The 18,497-nt window shown below is 41.2% G+C and overlaps 1 protein-coding gene across 1 annotated transcript in view; it reads left to right on the forward strand.

The window, feature by feature from the left end:
* Positions 1 to 1,257: 1,257 nt before the first annotated feature.
* SLC35F1 (solute carrier family 35 member F1) overlaps positions 1,258 to 18,497 on the forward strand; it is a gene marked incomplete at its 5' end in the record, with an annotated part of 233,707 nt that continues 216,467 nt past the window's right edge. The window contains one exon of the mRNA XM_081335377.1: positions 1,258 to 1,430. Coding sequence (XP_081191503.1) covers positions 1,258 to 1,430 — 173 coding nt within the window. The remainder of the gene's footprint in view (positions 1,431 to 18,497) is intronic.

The raw sequence follows: 18,497 nt of genomic DNA on the forward strand, positions 1-18,497 counted from the left end.
AAAGAAAGAAAGAAAGAAAGAAAGAAAGAAAGAAAGAAAGAAAGAAAGAAAGAAAGAAAGAAAGAAAGAAAGAAAGAAAGAGCGAGCCTATTTGGAAGCTAACCAAAGTGTACAGTGAAATTGCCACAAATAACCCCTGATTCATCTCAGCAAGTGGATTTTATTGCCCGCACATAAGCCTTACTCTTTAGCCTTTCTTTCTTTCTTTCTTTCTTTCTTTCTTTCTTTCTTTCTTTCTTTCTTTCTTTCTTTCTTTCTTTCTTTCTTTCTTTCTTTCTTTCTTTCTTTCTTTCTTTCTTTCTTTCTTTCTTTCTTCCTTCCTTCCTTCCTTCCTTCCTTCCTTCCTTCCTTCCTTCCTTCCTTCCTTCCTTCCTTCCTTCCTTCTCTTACGCCACCCCCACCCCCACCCCCCCTCCCGCTCTCAAGAGCCGTCTTGGATGCTTGGAGCTGTCCAGGGACGAGTGGTTCTGAAGGTAAGCGGAGGGTTTTGAACACCTGAGAGCCGCAGGAAACTACAACTCCCGGCAAACAATTCCGAAAGGGAAAGGAGGTGCAGGGGGAAAGATAGCGGATGGGTAGGCGAGGGCGTCCGATCCTGCATGCTCCCTCTAGTGGGCGCGACTGAACTGGAAGGCGGGGACGGGGGACGGAGAGGGCTGGGGAGGGGGGGTGGGTGGCGCACGGAGCTGGCGGCTTCGGCTCGTCTCGGCTGTTCTGCAGCCGCACTCTTGCCTCAAGAGCTGCCCTGATCCACGGGCGCGCGCTCGCTCGCTCGCTCTCTCGCTCGCTGGCAGAGGCGGCTCCCTCGTCCGGGCTGTGCAGCCAGCGCCGAGCAAGCGCTGCACCTGATCGCGCCTCGCCGAGAAAGAGCGAGACGCCGGCTGGGCTGGGCTGGGCTGGGCTGGGCTGTGGAGAGACAAAAGAAGAGCCAGGCGGCCCCATCGAGGCAGAGGGTTCCCGCGGCTGCCATCTCTCCGGTTGCTCGCCGCACCCCTCGTTGGCGGACACTTGCTGCTGCAATTGAAGGACACCCCCCCCTTTACAAAAAAACGAAAACCCACCACCCTTCACTCCATGGCCGAGCAGCCCTGAGGCGTGCGGCAGCGGCTGGAGCTGGAGCCCCAAAGAGAAGCGCGCGAGCCCCCGCAGCCGCCCCCGCGGGCGCTTTCTCTGGATCCTCCGCGGGATTCTCGCCTCGGCGGCCGGGCGGCGCACGATGCGCCCTGCTGCTCTCTTCTGATCGCCAGCCCCAGCGCGATGATCTCTCCGGATCAGCAACAGCAGCAGCCCAACCATGTCGTGGCGACCATTGAGAATCTGCCTCCCGAGGGCAGCGGCGGCGGCGGCGGCGGCGGCGGCAGCGGCCGGAGCTGCATCTCCGCCCCGCCTTCCTTCAGTGTGCGCCAGAAGATCCGTAAAGTGTTTAACAGGTGAGCTGGCTTGGAAAGCACCGCACACATCCCGGCCAGAATGGCCCTCTCCGCAGGGTCGCCTTACTTGGAAGGGAAGCAAGAGCGGCAGAAGGGGGGCAGATCCAGAATCCTTGTGTGTGTCTCTGTGTGTCTGTGTCTGTGTGTGTGTGTTTTAATAATCGGTGAAAACGCTGGTTCGGGCTCCCCGCGGCTTCCTACATTAGGTGGGTGGGGCAGAATCGAGCATTGTGAGAGAAGGGTACTCTGCACATGTTCCGAGTAGCTGGGTCGGCCCTGGCCTGAATGGAAACGGATCGCAACACAATAAATCCTAGCCCAGTCTCGAATGCAAGTCCCAGTAGAAAAGGTCCTCTGGGCACCACTACATCTAGTGGAGTTCCCACCGAAGAAGTCTCAGCCTGGGTGCTTTTGTTTAGAGTTTCTGTGAGCAGGGATGGCGTGTCAGAAAGGGTCATCCATTTTCTTCAATACAATGGCTTTGATTAAAGAGCATCTGTCATGATGGAGGGTAGCTTGTAAGGAGAGAGTCTTCTGAGAATCTCGTGGGACTAGCTAGTGGCTGGGAAAGGGGCAAAATGGAAGCCTGATTTTTTTGGAAGCAGCACTAAAATACTGATCACAACCCACAACAAACACATCCTCACCAGAAGAAAAGACGGGAGGGATGGCAACAAGACCAATATCTTGCCATTTCCTTCTTTCTGTCCTCCTCAAGCTCAGCTTACAGAATGGAAGGGCTCCAAGCATTTTTTTTCATTGTGGTAGATGTTTTTGGGGAAAAAACTAGCTTTGGTCACTGCTTTTTTTTTGTGTGCATCTGGCAAAGAGCAGGGGAAACTTGACCCTGTTGATCCAGATATCCTGGAGCAGGGCAGGAATGCCAAACTGGAAAGGCTAACTCTTGTGGAGTTCCTTTCCTTGTATAGGGATGAAGGCAAAGTTTCTTTATTTACAACTGAAGTGTCTTCTGATCCTGGCAGTTAGAAAACAGCCCATTTGGTTGGGGAAATATATAGCATTTGTGAGTTGGTCAGGAATCTTAATCTCTTAAGAAAAAAGATCTTTTAAAACAGCCCTTTGTACAGTACCAGGAATCTTTCCTGCAGCTTATGCTGTGGTTCTGGAATGATATAGCTTCATTTCCTTTTTTTTTTCCCCTGTGAAAATCATCAGCAGTGAGAAATGATTGTGCAGTGCCATTTCAAGTATCAGTGGGAAAATCTCCAAGGAACTTATTGAAGAGGGGAGGATTTGGAAACCCCTCCAAGTTGATTAATTTTATTTGCAATGGTCTACCTTGTGGTTATTTTTAGTATTCCAAACAAATGAAGCTTTTTGCTTCTCAACTCTTTCATAGGACTCGGATTAGTTCAAGTCTGCCTGTTCTTGATAGAGGAAAATTTTCATTGTCGGAATGATCTGAATTTATAACATACAAAGCGAGAGAACATGTTGGTGAGGCAAAGCTATGATTGCCTTGGCAGGCAGCCTATAATAAGGGGAAAATATAGGAAAGGAATTGCATAAATTTACAAAAGAATCTCTGTTTCAAGATCAATTGATTTTAAAACTGTAATCTCTTTCAAATGGTAAATCCTCAGTTTATTTGTTCTATGTCTGATGAAAAATGAACAGATTATTTTCCATAATCTCCTTAATGAGATATGTGACAGGCAGACTTTCTTGTGAATTCATTGATGCTAGATTGAGAGAGGCAACCTTTTGATGGCCATGAGCTGCACCTAACTTTTTTTTTTTGCGGAGGGGGGGGGACTGAGCTGAGTATGTCAAAGTGGATGGGCTGAAACACTTGGGAGCAGTATTGAGTAATTTATTCATTATTTAACCAATAAGATGTACAGTTTAGTTTTCTTATAATTTCCATATGGCAGTAGGACAAAACTGTGCAGTTGGCTTTAGGTTGCTATAATTCCATGAAAGATGAGCATATGGGCCTTGTATCCCTATTTGATGGGAAAGTGAATACCTTTTGTTGTGTCAGAAATGGGCAACTTGTGACCCTACAGCTGTTGTTGGACGCTGATTCTCCTAAATCCCAGTTGGTAAGGGCTAAAACTGATGATCTGGGAGTCATTGATTGTCAGACCAGACAGGATTTTATGTGAACACATGTTTCTGACTTTAAGGCTGGGAAAAACAATGGCTCAAAGTCTTTTAACTGAAAAGGATGGGAGAAAAGCACCAGGTTTTAAAACTTCAGTCTACCAATATGTGCAGTGCTATTCTGTAGAAGGCAGATGTGCTTTGTGCTAAGACTGCTATGAAGTAGCTTATTTAGTCTTGTTGAATCTGTGGACATTTTGCTGTTTAGGAATGTAGGATTCTGTTTCTGCAGCATTTATATTTAGTGACATACTGGGAGATGCCAGCCCTAATCAGTAAGGCCAGTTGTGTGAGATGGTGCTGTTGTAGTCCATTCCTTTGGAGCACTATCAGGGTTCAGTTCCACAAATGCTGACTAGGGTTGAAAAAAACTGTTAGGCAAACCTATAAAGGGTTTGGATTGGAGGTTGAGTGTGATTCTGCATGTTGCCTTGACCAAGTTGTTGCCTTAGCTCAGGGGTCTTCAAACAGGGCCCTTTTATGACTTGTGGACTTCAACTCCCAGAATTCCTCAGCCAGGCATGCTGGCTGAGGAATTCTGGGAGTTGAAGTCCACAAGTCATAAAATGGCCAAGTGTGAAGACCCCTGCCTAAGTTAGCCTGTTGAATGAGCTATGTCATCAAGCGTTTGGAGATAGCATGTACAAAGAATTATGTTTGTTTACCTGGCTTTCAATTCAGTGTGCAGGGCACATCAGCCACATACTGGTAGTAGCTGTACTCTTTTCATATCTAAAGAAAAGTGTTATTGTACACACTGCATTCCAAAATTAGAGTGCCTCTGAGTTTTACTACTAACAAGAAATCTTTATGAACATCAGTTTTTGTATGATTTCTGAAAAGGTAATATGAACTGAACTCTGTATAGAAGATAATTCATTCTGACTTAAAGGCATGCTGCTTAACTCTGTGTGAATGGAGATATTCTGATGCAATCCATCTATCATAGTCAAATAATAGTTTTTGCTGATGGACATATGGCTAGCTTATGGATTACTTTCTGTTCCTCACATGGGCTGATCCATTACATTAGCAGTCATTTCACTCTCATGGTGACCAGCCGTAAAGTTAGTATTAACCACTGCTTATCTCCAGAGCAAAATTAAAACTCAAACTCTGAAATACACCTTCAATTCCAATGAGGTATTGCTAGAGATAATTGTAAGTCGCATTATTTAGATGTCATGGCTAACAATAGTTATGGTAAATAAGAGTGGAGGATAAGAGGGTAGGAATATTGTATGAATAGGTACATGCTGCCATTTAGATGTCTTGGACTACTGCAACCTATTACAGTTAGAGAATTAGAAAGCAAATGATGGGAAATGTAATTAGTTGGTGTCACAAAGATGTTCTCTCTACCCTTTTTAGCATTTTAACTTTTAGTACCATTGACCTATCTTTTAATTCTGTCTTTTAACTTTATTCTTGTTTATGCTTTTATATTTTGTGACATGTTTTAATTTAATTAAATGGCCCAGAGCCATTTAAGCGAGATGGGTGCTATAGAAATGTGATGAATAAATTTAAAAATATACAGTCATCATGTTACCTACCTTGTGATTGAGGAATGCCTGTGAATGCAACATTTTAAAATAATATAGGAATAATAACTCTTAAAAGTTTTTTTAAAATTGATATTTGAAATCTTATTGTTGAGTGAAGAGATATCTCAGTGTAGAGTCTTAATTAAGCCTCACTCCTAGTTTGAAAATGACTGAATAAAGAAGTGCAATTTAATTTCCCAAGCATTTCCTCAAATTTGTACTGATATTATGTAGGCATTTATGCTATGAAGTTTTAGGAAGATATAAAGAAACTGTGTGTGTGTGTATGTGTGTGTATGTATATATATATATTTATACACACACACACACACACACACACACATATATATATATATATATATATATATATATATATATATATATAGAGAGAGAGAGAGAGAGAGAGAGAGAGAGAGAGAGAGAGAGAGAGAGAGAGAGAGAGAGAGAGAGAGAGAGAGAGAGAGAGAGAGAGAGCCCTATTGGTTATAGATAGAGACTGCTGGAAGCAAATAAAATCTTAAACTAACACAGTCATTATTGATTGAATATACATCTGACTGAAAATTTTATTCAAGGTTCTGGCTCCAGAGAGCTTTAAAGGGAATTAATATATTCATTCTTTCTTGCCCTTGCTTCAAATACCACTCTAGTATTCTTTCTTTTGCCTGGAATAAATTTCCTTTTTATTGCTTAACGGTTATAGTAATTGATAGATCCTTTAACTAAAATAAATGCCAACCTAGACTTTTTACTGGACTAAATGAGCTGGGCAGTTATGGTCGTTGGTTGTCACAGCTGTAAAGCAGGTGATTGCAATGGTTGTGACCTACAGTGTAAAGCCCTACATGATATTGGGCCAGGCTATCTATGAAACCTTCTTCATTCCATTCCATCAGCCTGTCCCACCCAGTCAGGCTAAAGAATTCCAACTGGTGGGAATTAGAAAGAGAGCCTTATCTGCCATTGCCCTGCCCTACATAAGAAAGTCTGAGCGCAAAGAATTGAAGCCTTTGAACTATGGTGCTGGAGAAGACTACTGTGAGTCCCTTGGACTGCAAGGCTAGTCAGTCCTAGAGGAGATCAACCCTGACTGCTCTTTAGAAAGCCAGATCCTGAAGTTAAAACTTAAATACTTTGGCCACCTAATGAGAAGAAAGGACTCACTGAAGAAGAGCCTCATGCTGGGAAAGATTGAGGGCAAGAGAAGAAGGGGACGACAGAGAATGAGGTGGCTGGATGGAGTCCCTGAAGCAGTAGGCGTGAGCCTAAATGGACTCCAGAAGATGGTAGAGGACAGGAAGGCCTGGAGGAACATTGTCCATGGGGTCGCAATGGGTCGGACATGACTTCGCAACTAACAACAACACCACAGAATTTTCTGCAGGGAGCACACAGTTGTGGGGCTGGTTAAAGCCCCCAAAGCCCTCCCTTTGACTTTTAACTAATCTTAATCTCTTGCCTCCTCTTAAATTTTTTAACTTTTATATGTACTGTTTTCTATTTAACATTTTATTGTACACCTCCCACAGTCCCTCTTGAGGGAGAAAGGTGGTACAGAAATGAGAAAAATAAATAAATCTAATGACTTCATGGTACTAGTTTGTCAATTTGCACGTTATTCTGTGAAGGGATAGATCTAAAAAAGAAAAGGTAAGGATAAAGAGGGTTCCCTGTCTATTGAATACTATCTAGATGCTGCAGATTGAAAGAGTATAGGATACAATGGAAGAGAGCATGACCAATCTGAACAGCGAACAGGAAAACTGCACCCCATAAAATTCTGCACCAGATTCCACTTGTAATATTTCCATGTGCTGTCTCCTAGCTACTCAGACTAAACAGCTATCTCAAACCGATGGCCTCCAGATGTGTTGAGTTATGGGAGAGGAAGTCTTACACTTCTGGAAGGCATTAGAGAGAGGCAGATTTGAGCCTAGCAATACTATTAGAAGGGGTCAGGTAGCAGTCTAATAACTGGATTAAAAACGTTAAGTGTCAGTCTACTCTGCTTTGCTACAAGTAACAGTGTGGAAAGCCAATAAGATAAGAGATAAATAATACCAATTTTTTTAGGAAGCATATTTTTTTTCCAAAATTAAAAATGGCTTTGAATTCTTTATCCTAAAAATGATACAGTACATGGTTAAGACACCAGCTAGGAAAACCACTGGATGACTTTGGGCCATTCACTTTCTCTCAACCCAACTGACTTCACAGAATTGTTGTTGTGGGGAAAATAGTAGGAGGGAGGCATTGGATATGTTTGTGGCCTTGACTTATTTATAAAAAAAATAAGGTGGGATATTAAATACATACATACATACATAGATTTTCTCCAAAACTGTTTAATAGGGTGCTGAAGAGTCACTAAGCTGAACATAACTGATATTATTCATCCTTTCAAATCTTATTTTGTTTTCCAGTTTTCAGCACTTTATAAAATGCAGACTGTACCTCAACAAATAGATATACTGCTAAGCTTGTAAGCCGCCCTGAGTCTTCGGAGAAAGGCGGGATATAAATGGAATTAAAAATAAAAAAAAAAGATATTTCTAATATCAAATTTTTCCAGAATTCTCGATTGCAATATATGTGTTGCTAGATGTTCTCAATTCCTAGCAATCAGCTTTCCAATATATGTCAACATTCCAGAAGCAAAAATAGGAAGAATAGTACTGAGCCCTGCTAATTAAAGTGAACTTGTTCTGTACCAGTTGACTATTTAAATCTAGTTTATACCTTCCACCTCAACTTTGCTAAGCAAAACCTCACAGCAGGGATCTCCAAACTAGTAACTTTAAGGCTTGTGGATTTCAAATTTTCAGAATTTGAATGGCTGAGGAATTCTGAGAGTCGAATTCCATAATTCTTAAAGATGCCAAGTTGGGAGACCTCTGCCTTATGGCTTGTGAGGAGGTATCCAGAGAAATCCAGTTTTATCCCTAAAATTCTGAATGTTTAAAACTCAGGATACCAATTTGGCTGAATTGCAGATACTGATTCTTGACATCTAAATTTAGCACTATGTTTTCTTTTTTAAAAAATCCATCATTTAAAACCATAATTAAAATTACTTTAATCGAACGCTTCCCTTCAATGCCCTGAACCCTACGCTAACTTTATATACAGTACATACAGACATACAAACGCACCCATGTCCTTCTGAATCTTCTAAGACCTCTGAAATGTTGGTGAGGTCAAGGATCCATCAATCAGGGTATAAGGTATTCCAGAGTATAGTTTTCTTTGAGAAAATAAAACTTAGTAATAATTTATACCAAAAAGCTAAAAATAAAAGCTGCAAATTAAATTAGCTGAGTCTCATTAAGTCTCTTCCATTGAATGTGTTTGGAGAAGCCATGGGAACAAGACAGCCTTACTCACTATGATTAGAGTTAGGATTATTATTACAATTAAAATAAGATTTTTTTTAAAAAAATAACTTTTTTTCCAATTCACAGCATCAGGCTCAGGTGACCAGTCAGTTGATCAATTTCTCTTGCAACTGATGGGTCAATGTACTGTTGATCCAAAAAAGTAGACCTTGTACCTGTGAGGAAAAAAAGCCAGCAAGAAAAAAAATAGAATTAAAATGAAAACGAGAATTTTGAAGCAAATCATGGATGCTTCACGACATTGTTTTTTCATGGTAGTTGCTGGTTCTTCACAAATTAATTGCCACAGCAGTCTTACTAATGCTAATTATTTCTAAGTCAGAAAATATGTCTAGAGTTATATGGAATTACTGAAATTATAGAGAAAGATTTATTTTAATTTAGACTGAATTGTACAAAGCCAACAGAAGTGATTTGATGACCTGGAGTGACTCTCCATTGAAATCATTTTAGGATCCCAATATGACCAAACATAGATATTTAGGGTGCTTGCCAGAAATATGATATCCATATTTCTACACCTGTTATTTAAAAACGTAAACACAGTATTTTGCAAACAATAATTTTAATTACAATTTATTTATTGTTTTTTTTAAAAAAGGAACTAAATTTGTAACCCTACAGTATCCCAGTTAGCAAACTCAATCAGTTAGTAAGGCAGACAGCCATCTGTATGGCATTTCTTCTGTTAATTAAAAGAAACTGGAGCATCAGATGGGTTTGCCTTTTCAAGTCCTGCAGAACAAATGCTCCTAACCTTGAACACTTGAGCTTTATTGGGCAAAATAAAAGAATGATCTTCTGATGTGACTTTGTGTGAAGAGGGAACAAAGAGCTCTTTAATTTCATCTCCCATTAGAGCACTGGGAAAAGTATGAATTTGAAGCCTCTTTTATATCACATTGCTTTCCCTTCTCTTTCTCTCTCATCAAAAACTGTGTTTGAACTATGATTGTTCTGTGCAAGATTAATAAAATTCAGAGGTGTATAAATTATTGCACATCATGGTCTAAGATTTGGACTCCAAGCAAAATAAGAACTTTTTCAAGAGATATCTGGTGGTGACAACTAAGTATATAAATATAGGGATGACCATATTTTGGGCTCTAACTAGAGTCAGCTGCAAAATACATAGGAAGCTGAATATAGAATTGGAGAAAATGGGCTCATGAGACTATGTTTTTTTTTATTTAAAAAGTTTTACAATACATTTTGACTTTAATCCCCCCTCCCCCACCCCTATCCCTCTCCCCCACTCCCTCCTCCCCCCCCCCCGACTTCCCAGAGCTAAATACAGGGCATAAAATCAAAAAACAAACATAAACACCCCTATGTTATCAACAATAAACTATAAATTCTATCTCTCTCTAGCTCATATAAAATGAGTACAAACAATATTAATATTACAAATAAAGTAGAAAAGAAAAAGAGGAAAACAGAAAAAGATCTTTACTCAAAATAAATTTTCTTAATCCCAGTCCTTATTCATATTAATTTCAAAAAAAAAGGAAAAGAAAAAAAACTTTCACCTGCTATTTGCATTCTCCCACCTTTCTCTAATTTCCAAACAAATTCTCAGTTACGCACCAAAAGCGCTTATCTCTGTTAATCTTAATAATCTCCGACCAAACTAAACTATAATCAAAAATAGTTCTTGCATATATCACGCCAAATGTCTCACAGTTCCAAATCATCCTTAAGTTCAAATAAAAGTTCAAATAAAAAGAGTATATAAAAAAAAAAATTAGGCAATCTCTAAGACAACTTGTTGTTAATTAGGAGCTTACATACCCACTCTTAGTTCAACACATAGTTTAAGTCCATAACCCTAATATACTTTTCTAGCAAGCACATAACATCAATCTTAAATTGTGTAAAATATTAAAAAAGAGAAAAAAAAACTTTCTTTCTCCTCTATAATAATTTTACTCCATTGACATTCTAATCTAAAAATTTAATCAGCAATCTTAACGCCCCAAAACTTTTGGAGCACCTCTGTCATGACCCCCAAAACTTCTTTAGACCGCTCTCCTCCTACATCTTCACTGTAAGCACACTTTGAAGATTCCATAACTTTCTGCTGGTCTTGCTCTTGCTCTCGTCTCGCTCTTCTTAGGGTGGCACGCGTCATCTTCTGGCCTCCTGCAGCAACCGATGAGACTGTGGCTTGATCCCCTCCAACACCATTGTCCTCTGTCTGTCTATCTGCAACATCTTGAAACTTTCCCACACCGTATCCTTTTGCAGCTTCCAAAAATGATAGGGGGGTTGCTTTTAACACATTACTATAAAAATCACGTGCCTGAGCCACAGTAACCAAACGATGTCTTTTACCTTCGTGCGTCGCCACCAACCCAACTGGAATCTCCCATCTGAACTTAATATCATGTTTCTTAAGTTCCTGTACTAGAAATGCAAAATCTTTCCTTCTCCTTAGGATCTTCGGAGGGATCTCTTTTAAAACCAAAACTTCTTGCTCAGCCACTACCAAATTAGTATCATAAGCAGCTTGAATGACTTCATCTCTAATTACTCTCTTTGTAAAATAGACCACCACATCTCTGGGTAACTTCCTCTGTCTTGCAGTCCATGAATTTACACGAAAAACTTTGTCCATATTTCCCTCAATTTCAGATGCTGACTGGCCCAGTACCCCTTCCAGAGCCTCAGAAATCAGCTGCTTTAAATCTTCTTTACCATTCTCCTTTAAACCCCTAATTCTAATAGCATACTGCATCTGATTATACTGAACAAGGCTCAATTCTTCGTCCATTTTATCCCTTATATTTTCATTTTCTAATACCTTTGCTTCTAATATAGAGTTCTTTTGACTGAGATCCTCCACTTTTATATCCAGCTGTAGCACACATTCAGCTACGGATTCAACCTTAGACAAGATGTCCACCCTCATTGCTCTCAGCTTCTCTTCCATCTTCTTCTCCAATTTCTCCATTTTCTCCTCCAATTTCTCCTCCAGCTTTTTCAACTTTTCATCCATCATATCAGACATCAGTTGTGCATGCTTTCCAAGAGCGTCTTGTAAATCCTTAAGCGTCAATACCGAGGGAGATGCAGGAGGAAGCAAAGCTTGCAGTGAGGTCTCTTGCACCAGGGAAGACCCCGCATTCCGAAGAGCTTTAGAAGTTTTAGCCGCCATCTTCCCCCACTTTCACTTATTACGCACTTTCACTTTAAAGCTATAAAATCCATTGAGCTAGAGAGTAAAAATAAAGAGTCCACTTCACCTTGACCTCCTGTACCGCTCTGCCTGCATCTTGATAATCAAAAGTATTTCCTTTTGGCAGGGGTGGTTGCTAACGCCTGGCTCTGCTCCAAGAATCCCAGAGCAGAGGCGCTGCGCAGCTCGGAGCAACCCAGGCTTCGGGGGGGCTCAATCCTTCAGCCGCCCAAGCTCTCAGCTCAGGCGGCCCCGGAGAGCTCAACCCCTACCTGGGGCCTCACCCCCTCCTCTTCTCCCGAGGAGGGGGCTTCAAATCCATCTAAACAGCTGATCGGCACTGTTTACAATGGAAAAACACAGCTGCGGAGCGGGCAGCCCGAAAACGGCTGTCTTTCGACGTCGCGTCGCCACCGGAAGTCCACTCATGAGACTATGTTTAGCCCAGTTTTCAGTCGTAGAAATTGAAAGTCACCCACACATCCTTTCATTTATAACTTTCGTGACACTTTCCCCATTCCTAGTGTGAGCAACCTTTCTTAATTTAGAAAGTGGAGAGGCATTTGGTTTGGTTTGGGAAGTAAGGTTAGTTTTGTTGTTGTCTGTCTGTTTATTTTACTTATTTATTAAATTTATTATTTATTAAATTTGGGGTGTTCTGCACCTGCACTGAAAGTGGCTTGGTTAAGTACTTTTAATATCACTTAATTTTAATAGTGCAACTTAACTCTTTCCTTAATACTGCCAAATTTCCCTTTAAAATGGTTTTAATTGGATTTTCTATTTCTTTCTGTCCTTAAACCTCTTACAGGGTTATTCCAGATTTGCATGCAGTGAACAGGTTGTGATTTGTTAGTTACATAGGGAAGCTCATTGATGGCTGCCATAAACTTGACAATCACAGTAGGTAGTTAAAGGGAACTCTGATAATCTTGAGGAAATAAATTGAGCAGGCTTAATTTAGATATAGGTAGATCGTTTTCATCTTCCTTTCTTTTCTTGTAGTATAGAATTTACAAAAATGTAGCAGATAAGACTTCAGGAGAATGCAAACATCTTTAGTAGTGTATCTTAAACAGCAGAATCTTATTTCTCTTAAAAACATGAGTGCAAGTGCATTTGTAACACAGGTAGTCCATGACTTTTGACTGTCATGAAGCCTGCCAGTAATGGTTGTGAGATGTGACAGTGGTAAAGCAGGTCACCCATGTGACTAATCCAATTTTACAACCTCTTTTGCAGTGGTCATAAAATGAACACTGCAGTCATACAGTAAAGCAATGCTATAGTCATTAAGCAAACCCACTGTTTACTCTGGGGTATTTGTGCAAAAAATTGGAAGTAAATGCTGGTTTTGGGAGAGAACCGGTCTAATGGTTCATAGCCCAAAAAAGCAAAAATCTGACACACGTCAGAATCCCGATTTTTATGTGTTTGCATGATGAAAGAAACAGTCTTTAAATTATGATTGTTTGGGGCTTTTCAATCAATATATAGAACTTTAGCTGAATAAATGCTATATATTCCTCTGTGTGAATGTGTACATGTTCCATTTCTACTGTACTTATCGCTGTTTACATGAAACTGTACACATCTGGAAATGACATCTCCCACCCTGCCCTCGAATATATTGATTTCTTCTTTCTCAGAATTTTTTCCCCCTCATTCCTATTAGCATCTGCTGGACTTAAATGAATAAGGATCACCAGTTACCAACCTTTTACTAACATGCTACTTTGTGAAAAGAGCAATGTCTAGAAAAGACATTGTAGAAAAGATTCCATATGATAATCCATAGATTCTCAATTTTTGGGCCATGATTATGATTGCTGAAAGCTGGGATGACATTGAATCCTCCTCTTCCTGAACTTGAGTGGTCTTTGCTGAGCTGCTGGGGCATGGGGGCTCTATTTTGATCTTCAAGGGCACTCAAGACTGGGTTGAGGGTGCTGTAACACAGAATGGGACAACTCTCCACAGCCATTTTGCTGTGGACAACCCGCCGCGGCCATCTTGCTGCAGGACAACACTGCAGGATAACTCAATGTGATATATGTTATCCTCCACAGTTAACATTTTGCTATTATTTCTATTGACAAAAATGGAAACAATGTCAAAGAAACTGTGGCGGATAACATTTATATTGCGTTGACAACTGTCCTGCAGCAAATTGTCCCATGACAAAATGGCCACAACGAGATGGCTGTGCCGGCTTGGCCATGGCAGGATGGCGGGGGTGAGATGGCCGTGGCGAGTTGGCCTAGACCCCAACTGCAACAGACGCTGCTCTGAGTCAAAGGTCACTGAAAAAATGGGTTGAGAGAGAATTCTTAGAGTTATCTAGCTCTGTCTGCACAAACCTTGCTTGCACATATATAAAAGGTAAAGGTAAAGGTTCCCCCGCACATGCGTGCTAGTCGTTTCCAACTCTAGGGGCCGGTGCTCATCTCCGTTTCAAAGCCGAAGAGCCAGCGCTTGTCCGAGGACGTCTCCGTGGTCATGTGGCCAGCATGACTAGACGCCAAAGGCGCACGAAACGCTGTTACCTTCCCACTGTAGTGGTCCCTATTTTTCTACTTGCATTTTTACATGCTAGCTGGATCTTATCAGAGCAGTCTGACAATTTTATTAATGGGCGGGAAAGGCCACACAAATTCATTTATTGTTTTAGGGAGTCATAGCACCACAAAGCCTGAGAACTCCTGTGTTGTCTCCTTTCCATCTGTCTGATGTATAGCTCATGGCAAGGTTTGTTTCCTCAGTTAAAACTCTGTTTCTTTTTTCACACCCTACTGAGGGTGGGGGGCAAGCTTGCAATTTGAAATGGACATTTTCTCTTTCTGAGGAAATTACCTTAAGATACCAGAAATTGTGATCTCACAAATCTGGAGCTGACCAGTTTGAGAAATTGTTCTATTCCTTTCCTTTATTTCTTCAAATATTGCTCTTCCTCTTCTGGTTGTACACTGCATAGTAGTCATATCTGTAAATTTCACCAGAGCCGAGCTGCACAATCTGTGCTCTTCGAGATGTCACTAAATCAGAATCTCCAGTGATCCCAGTCATCGCTGCCAGTGGTCTAAGACGCTGGGTATTATAGTTCAGCCACATATAAGGACCCAAGGCTCTTCCTTCCAACAGGGTAGTGATGAGAGAGAGCAATAAAGCATCAACTTTATCATTGCCCATCGGTCCACATCAGATGAGGTGTATCAGGATATTAATTCATTATATACACAATGCTGATTAAATGATTGGCATTTTAAAAGAAGCTAAAAACCCAGCAACTTATAAAAAATGGGACCGTGCGAAAAGCAAAGGGAAAGCCACAAGTGAGGAAAACATAGTTTGGAAATCACCCTAATTTCTTACATGGCAAAAGAGTAGGAACAACTATTCAGCATTAATGACAGCGATAGAAGCTGCCATCCGTTTTGCATTGAAAATAGGACTGCACTCTCAAGCAAACTTTTTGAAGTATGGTGATGGTGGTTGTCATGTAAATATTAGTAAAAAGGTAAAGGTTCCCCTGCACATGCGTGCTAGTCGTTTCCAACTCTTGGGGCCGGTGCTCATCTCCGTTTCAAAGCTGAAGAGCCAGCGCTTGTCCAGGGACGTCTCTGTGGTCATGTGGCTGGCATGACTAGACGCCAAAGGCGCACGGAACGCTGTTACCTTCCCACCGTAGTGGTCCCTATTTTTCTACTTGCATTTTTTACATGCTTTTGAACTGCTAGGTTAGCAGAAGCTGGGACGAGCAACAGGCACCCACTCTGTTACGCGGCACTCGGGATTTGACCCGCCAAACTGCCAACCTTCTGATCGACAAGCTCAGTCCCTTATGTAAATATTGTACAGTGTTTGTTTCTACAGAGCAATTTCCTTCTCCATTTTTTCCCCCTGGGATTGTAGTCACATCCAAACTTCATGCGAACAGCTGTTAGGATTGTTTGCTGGATGGTTCTTGTGCAATGTAGCCCTATAATAATATCAGGAGACATGTACATTTTCACATTCCCTGTAGGTATTTAATTGGAGGGCTTCAGGACACAGGAGTTTGGGCTGAAGGAAACAACAATTATTCATTAGGTGATGTCTGATGTTTCCAAAAGCCCCAGTCAAAAAGACTAGTGATAGAAGTTGTTGTCTAGTAATATGTACAAGGTCCCAGATTATCATTTTTTGGATTATCTGAAGCTTCAATCTAATCAAAGATTTTTCTTCATTTTTTTTCCTCTTAAAAGAAATGTACTCTGCCCTCCCAGCATGGAAAACTATATAAATCAGGAGAGATTTTTTTTGTTGTTGTTGTTGCAGATCGACCTGGAAGCAAAAAAAGGCTAAATTCTCTTGAGTTTTGAAAAATATGTGACAATGGCCTGAAGTCATTTATGCAATTATAACTGGTGGCTACAGGATTTTTTAAAAAGCCCTTCTGTGCCATTTGGTCTGGAAAAAAGGAAGAGAAAGAAAGTCTCACAAGGCAGTGCACGCACATTTAAATCACAAAGGTTGCTAGCGGGCTTCCAGAGAGTCATTGTGGGATTGTGCCCAGCTTTTGTCACAATTCAATATGGAACATTGAATTGGGAGATGGGAGTGGAGGGGAATCTTTTTCCATATGTGCTAGAGATGAAGTGAGGTGACTTCCTAAAGTGGAGAGAAAAGGCAAAAGAACAATATGTAAATGGTGTTAATGAGGCTTTCAAGTGGAAGGATATTATCATCAGAGGCACCTTCAGTTTCCGATCTTTTTGTCAACATAATGAAACAGCATTGTGCCACTGCAATGCAAGCACATGTACAAAAGGAGCAGAGTTGCATCATGATGGATAGGCTCGGCTTTCATTATCCTTCCCCCCCACTCCACCCCCACTTGACCTCCCTTGCAGATACTTCTGACTGTCAGACTCATGCTCAGCACTTAAATGTTCTTCGGCCCTTGGTACAATGCAGTGAAGTTCTGTCTATCCTGTATTTTATTTTACACCCCGTTACCATCTAACTCAGTGTCTTTGGAAAATAAGAGATGTTTACGCATAGTTCAGTATCAAAATAGTGATAGAGCGCCAATAAAATGCTGCCTTCTAAATACACCTAATGATTTGTGGAAGGGAATCTGGGGAAGGACAGGAGCTCTCTTGCAATATGCCTTTTGGCGGGACAATTCCCGTGAAGGTGTACTGCTTAGTGTGATATTCCGAAGAGGTATGCTTACTGGGTACCTCTGGTATGTGGAGGAATTTTCTTCCCCTTACCCAGATCCAGCTTCAGGGAAAGGGGTTAGTTAGTGCCTCTTGAACCGGGGAGGCTTCGAAAGAGCAGGCACATAAATGACTTCATAGAGAACTCTGGAGAATGGACAGAGCAGCTTTAATGTGCTAATGAGGGGGAGACCAGATGCCAGAAGTGATCAGAGGAGCTCTTTGTGAATCTGTCTCTTTGAGATGGCTGAAGCCTCTGTCCTTATCGCTGCTGCTGCTGCTCACAGGCCGGGGAGAGACACTGAGGCTCTTAGTGAGGTGTTCCTCGCCTTAGCTCAGCAAAGAACCCTATAAATCAACATCCGAATGCTGATGAGGATAACTCATCAGGGCAGAGCAAAGGCGGAAAGGCAGTTCAGATCGATGGTCTGGTGTACAGAACTTTTCTTTTCTGCAGGCATCAGGGTGGGGCAGATGTCAGGAAGACGGATTTTGACTGCTGCCTTGAATTCCAGGGTTTCTGATTGAGGTTTGGGGTGTTGTGATTCAAAGGGCACCAGATTAACAAGGTTTAAAAAGGAGGTAGGCATGGAGATAGATTTTACAGTTTTGTACTAAGTCCATCCAAAAGAGGTGATTAAAGACTATTTGAGTCAAAGGAGAATACTAAGATTTTATAATTCACAAGTTCAATCTGTTTAATATACTGATGACTGAAATGGACAAATTATTCCCTATGAATGAAGGCAAATATCAAGGTAATGTTGCAGAATCCAGTCTGGGTCAGTCACTGTCTTGTCTTTTGGCTAGAGAGAAGTTCCCTGAACATGGGCTCCGGCGTGAGTTCGAAAGCTCAGAAGACAAAATTTCTGGTCCCGGTGACTGACCCAGATTGGATCCTGCAAAATTATTCCTTAATCCAAATGTTTTGAGAATTTCTTGAAAATTTTCATTGGAAGGGAAACTCCACATTTCTTAGCAATAAAATTCCACTCTTCCTTAGGAGATTTGGTTGGTTTCCTCTGAAAACTATTGAATAAAACTTTTAAAGCCTACTTTTCATATTGCCAGGGTGATGGACTAGCTTTTCCTCTGCACATTTCCCTCACTTTCTGTCAAGGTAATGATTTAGAACATGGGTGTCAAACTCGCAACATCACGTGACTTGTTGCAACGTGTCATGACTCTTTTTGCATTGCTGGCAATGGGGTGGGCATGGCTTCGGTATGATGAAACCAGCCCATGGGCTGGCAGTTTGACACCCCTGATTTAGAAACTAACCAGCTGATTAAGATGTATGATGTAATGATGGGAATGACTTAGCAGGGTCTATGTCCCTTTAAGAGCCATCTGGGTCTGTATCCCTTTAAGAGCTTTGTATAAAAGGGAAGGCTCCACAGATGTACTCTCTCTTCTGTTTCCTGCTGTGATTGCTGTGTGTTGGAGACTGCTGTATTAGCACGTGTATGTATATTGTTCCTGGTGTATGATATTGTAGATAGTGTAAGATAAACCACCATTTAATGTAGACCACTGTTTACTGTGTTTACTCCTGAGTTATCTCCTAGTGCAATAAGACTGTGCATGCTCTGACACTTTCCTTTAATCAGACTTCA

The sequence above is a fragment of the Vipera berus genome (genome assembly GCF_964194415.1).
Source record: "Vipera berus genome assembly, chromosome: 1".
NCBI lineage: Eukaryota > Metazoa > Chordata > Lepidosauria > Squamata > Viperidae > Vipera > Vipera berus.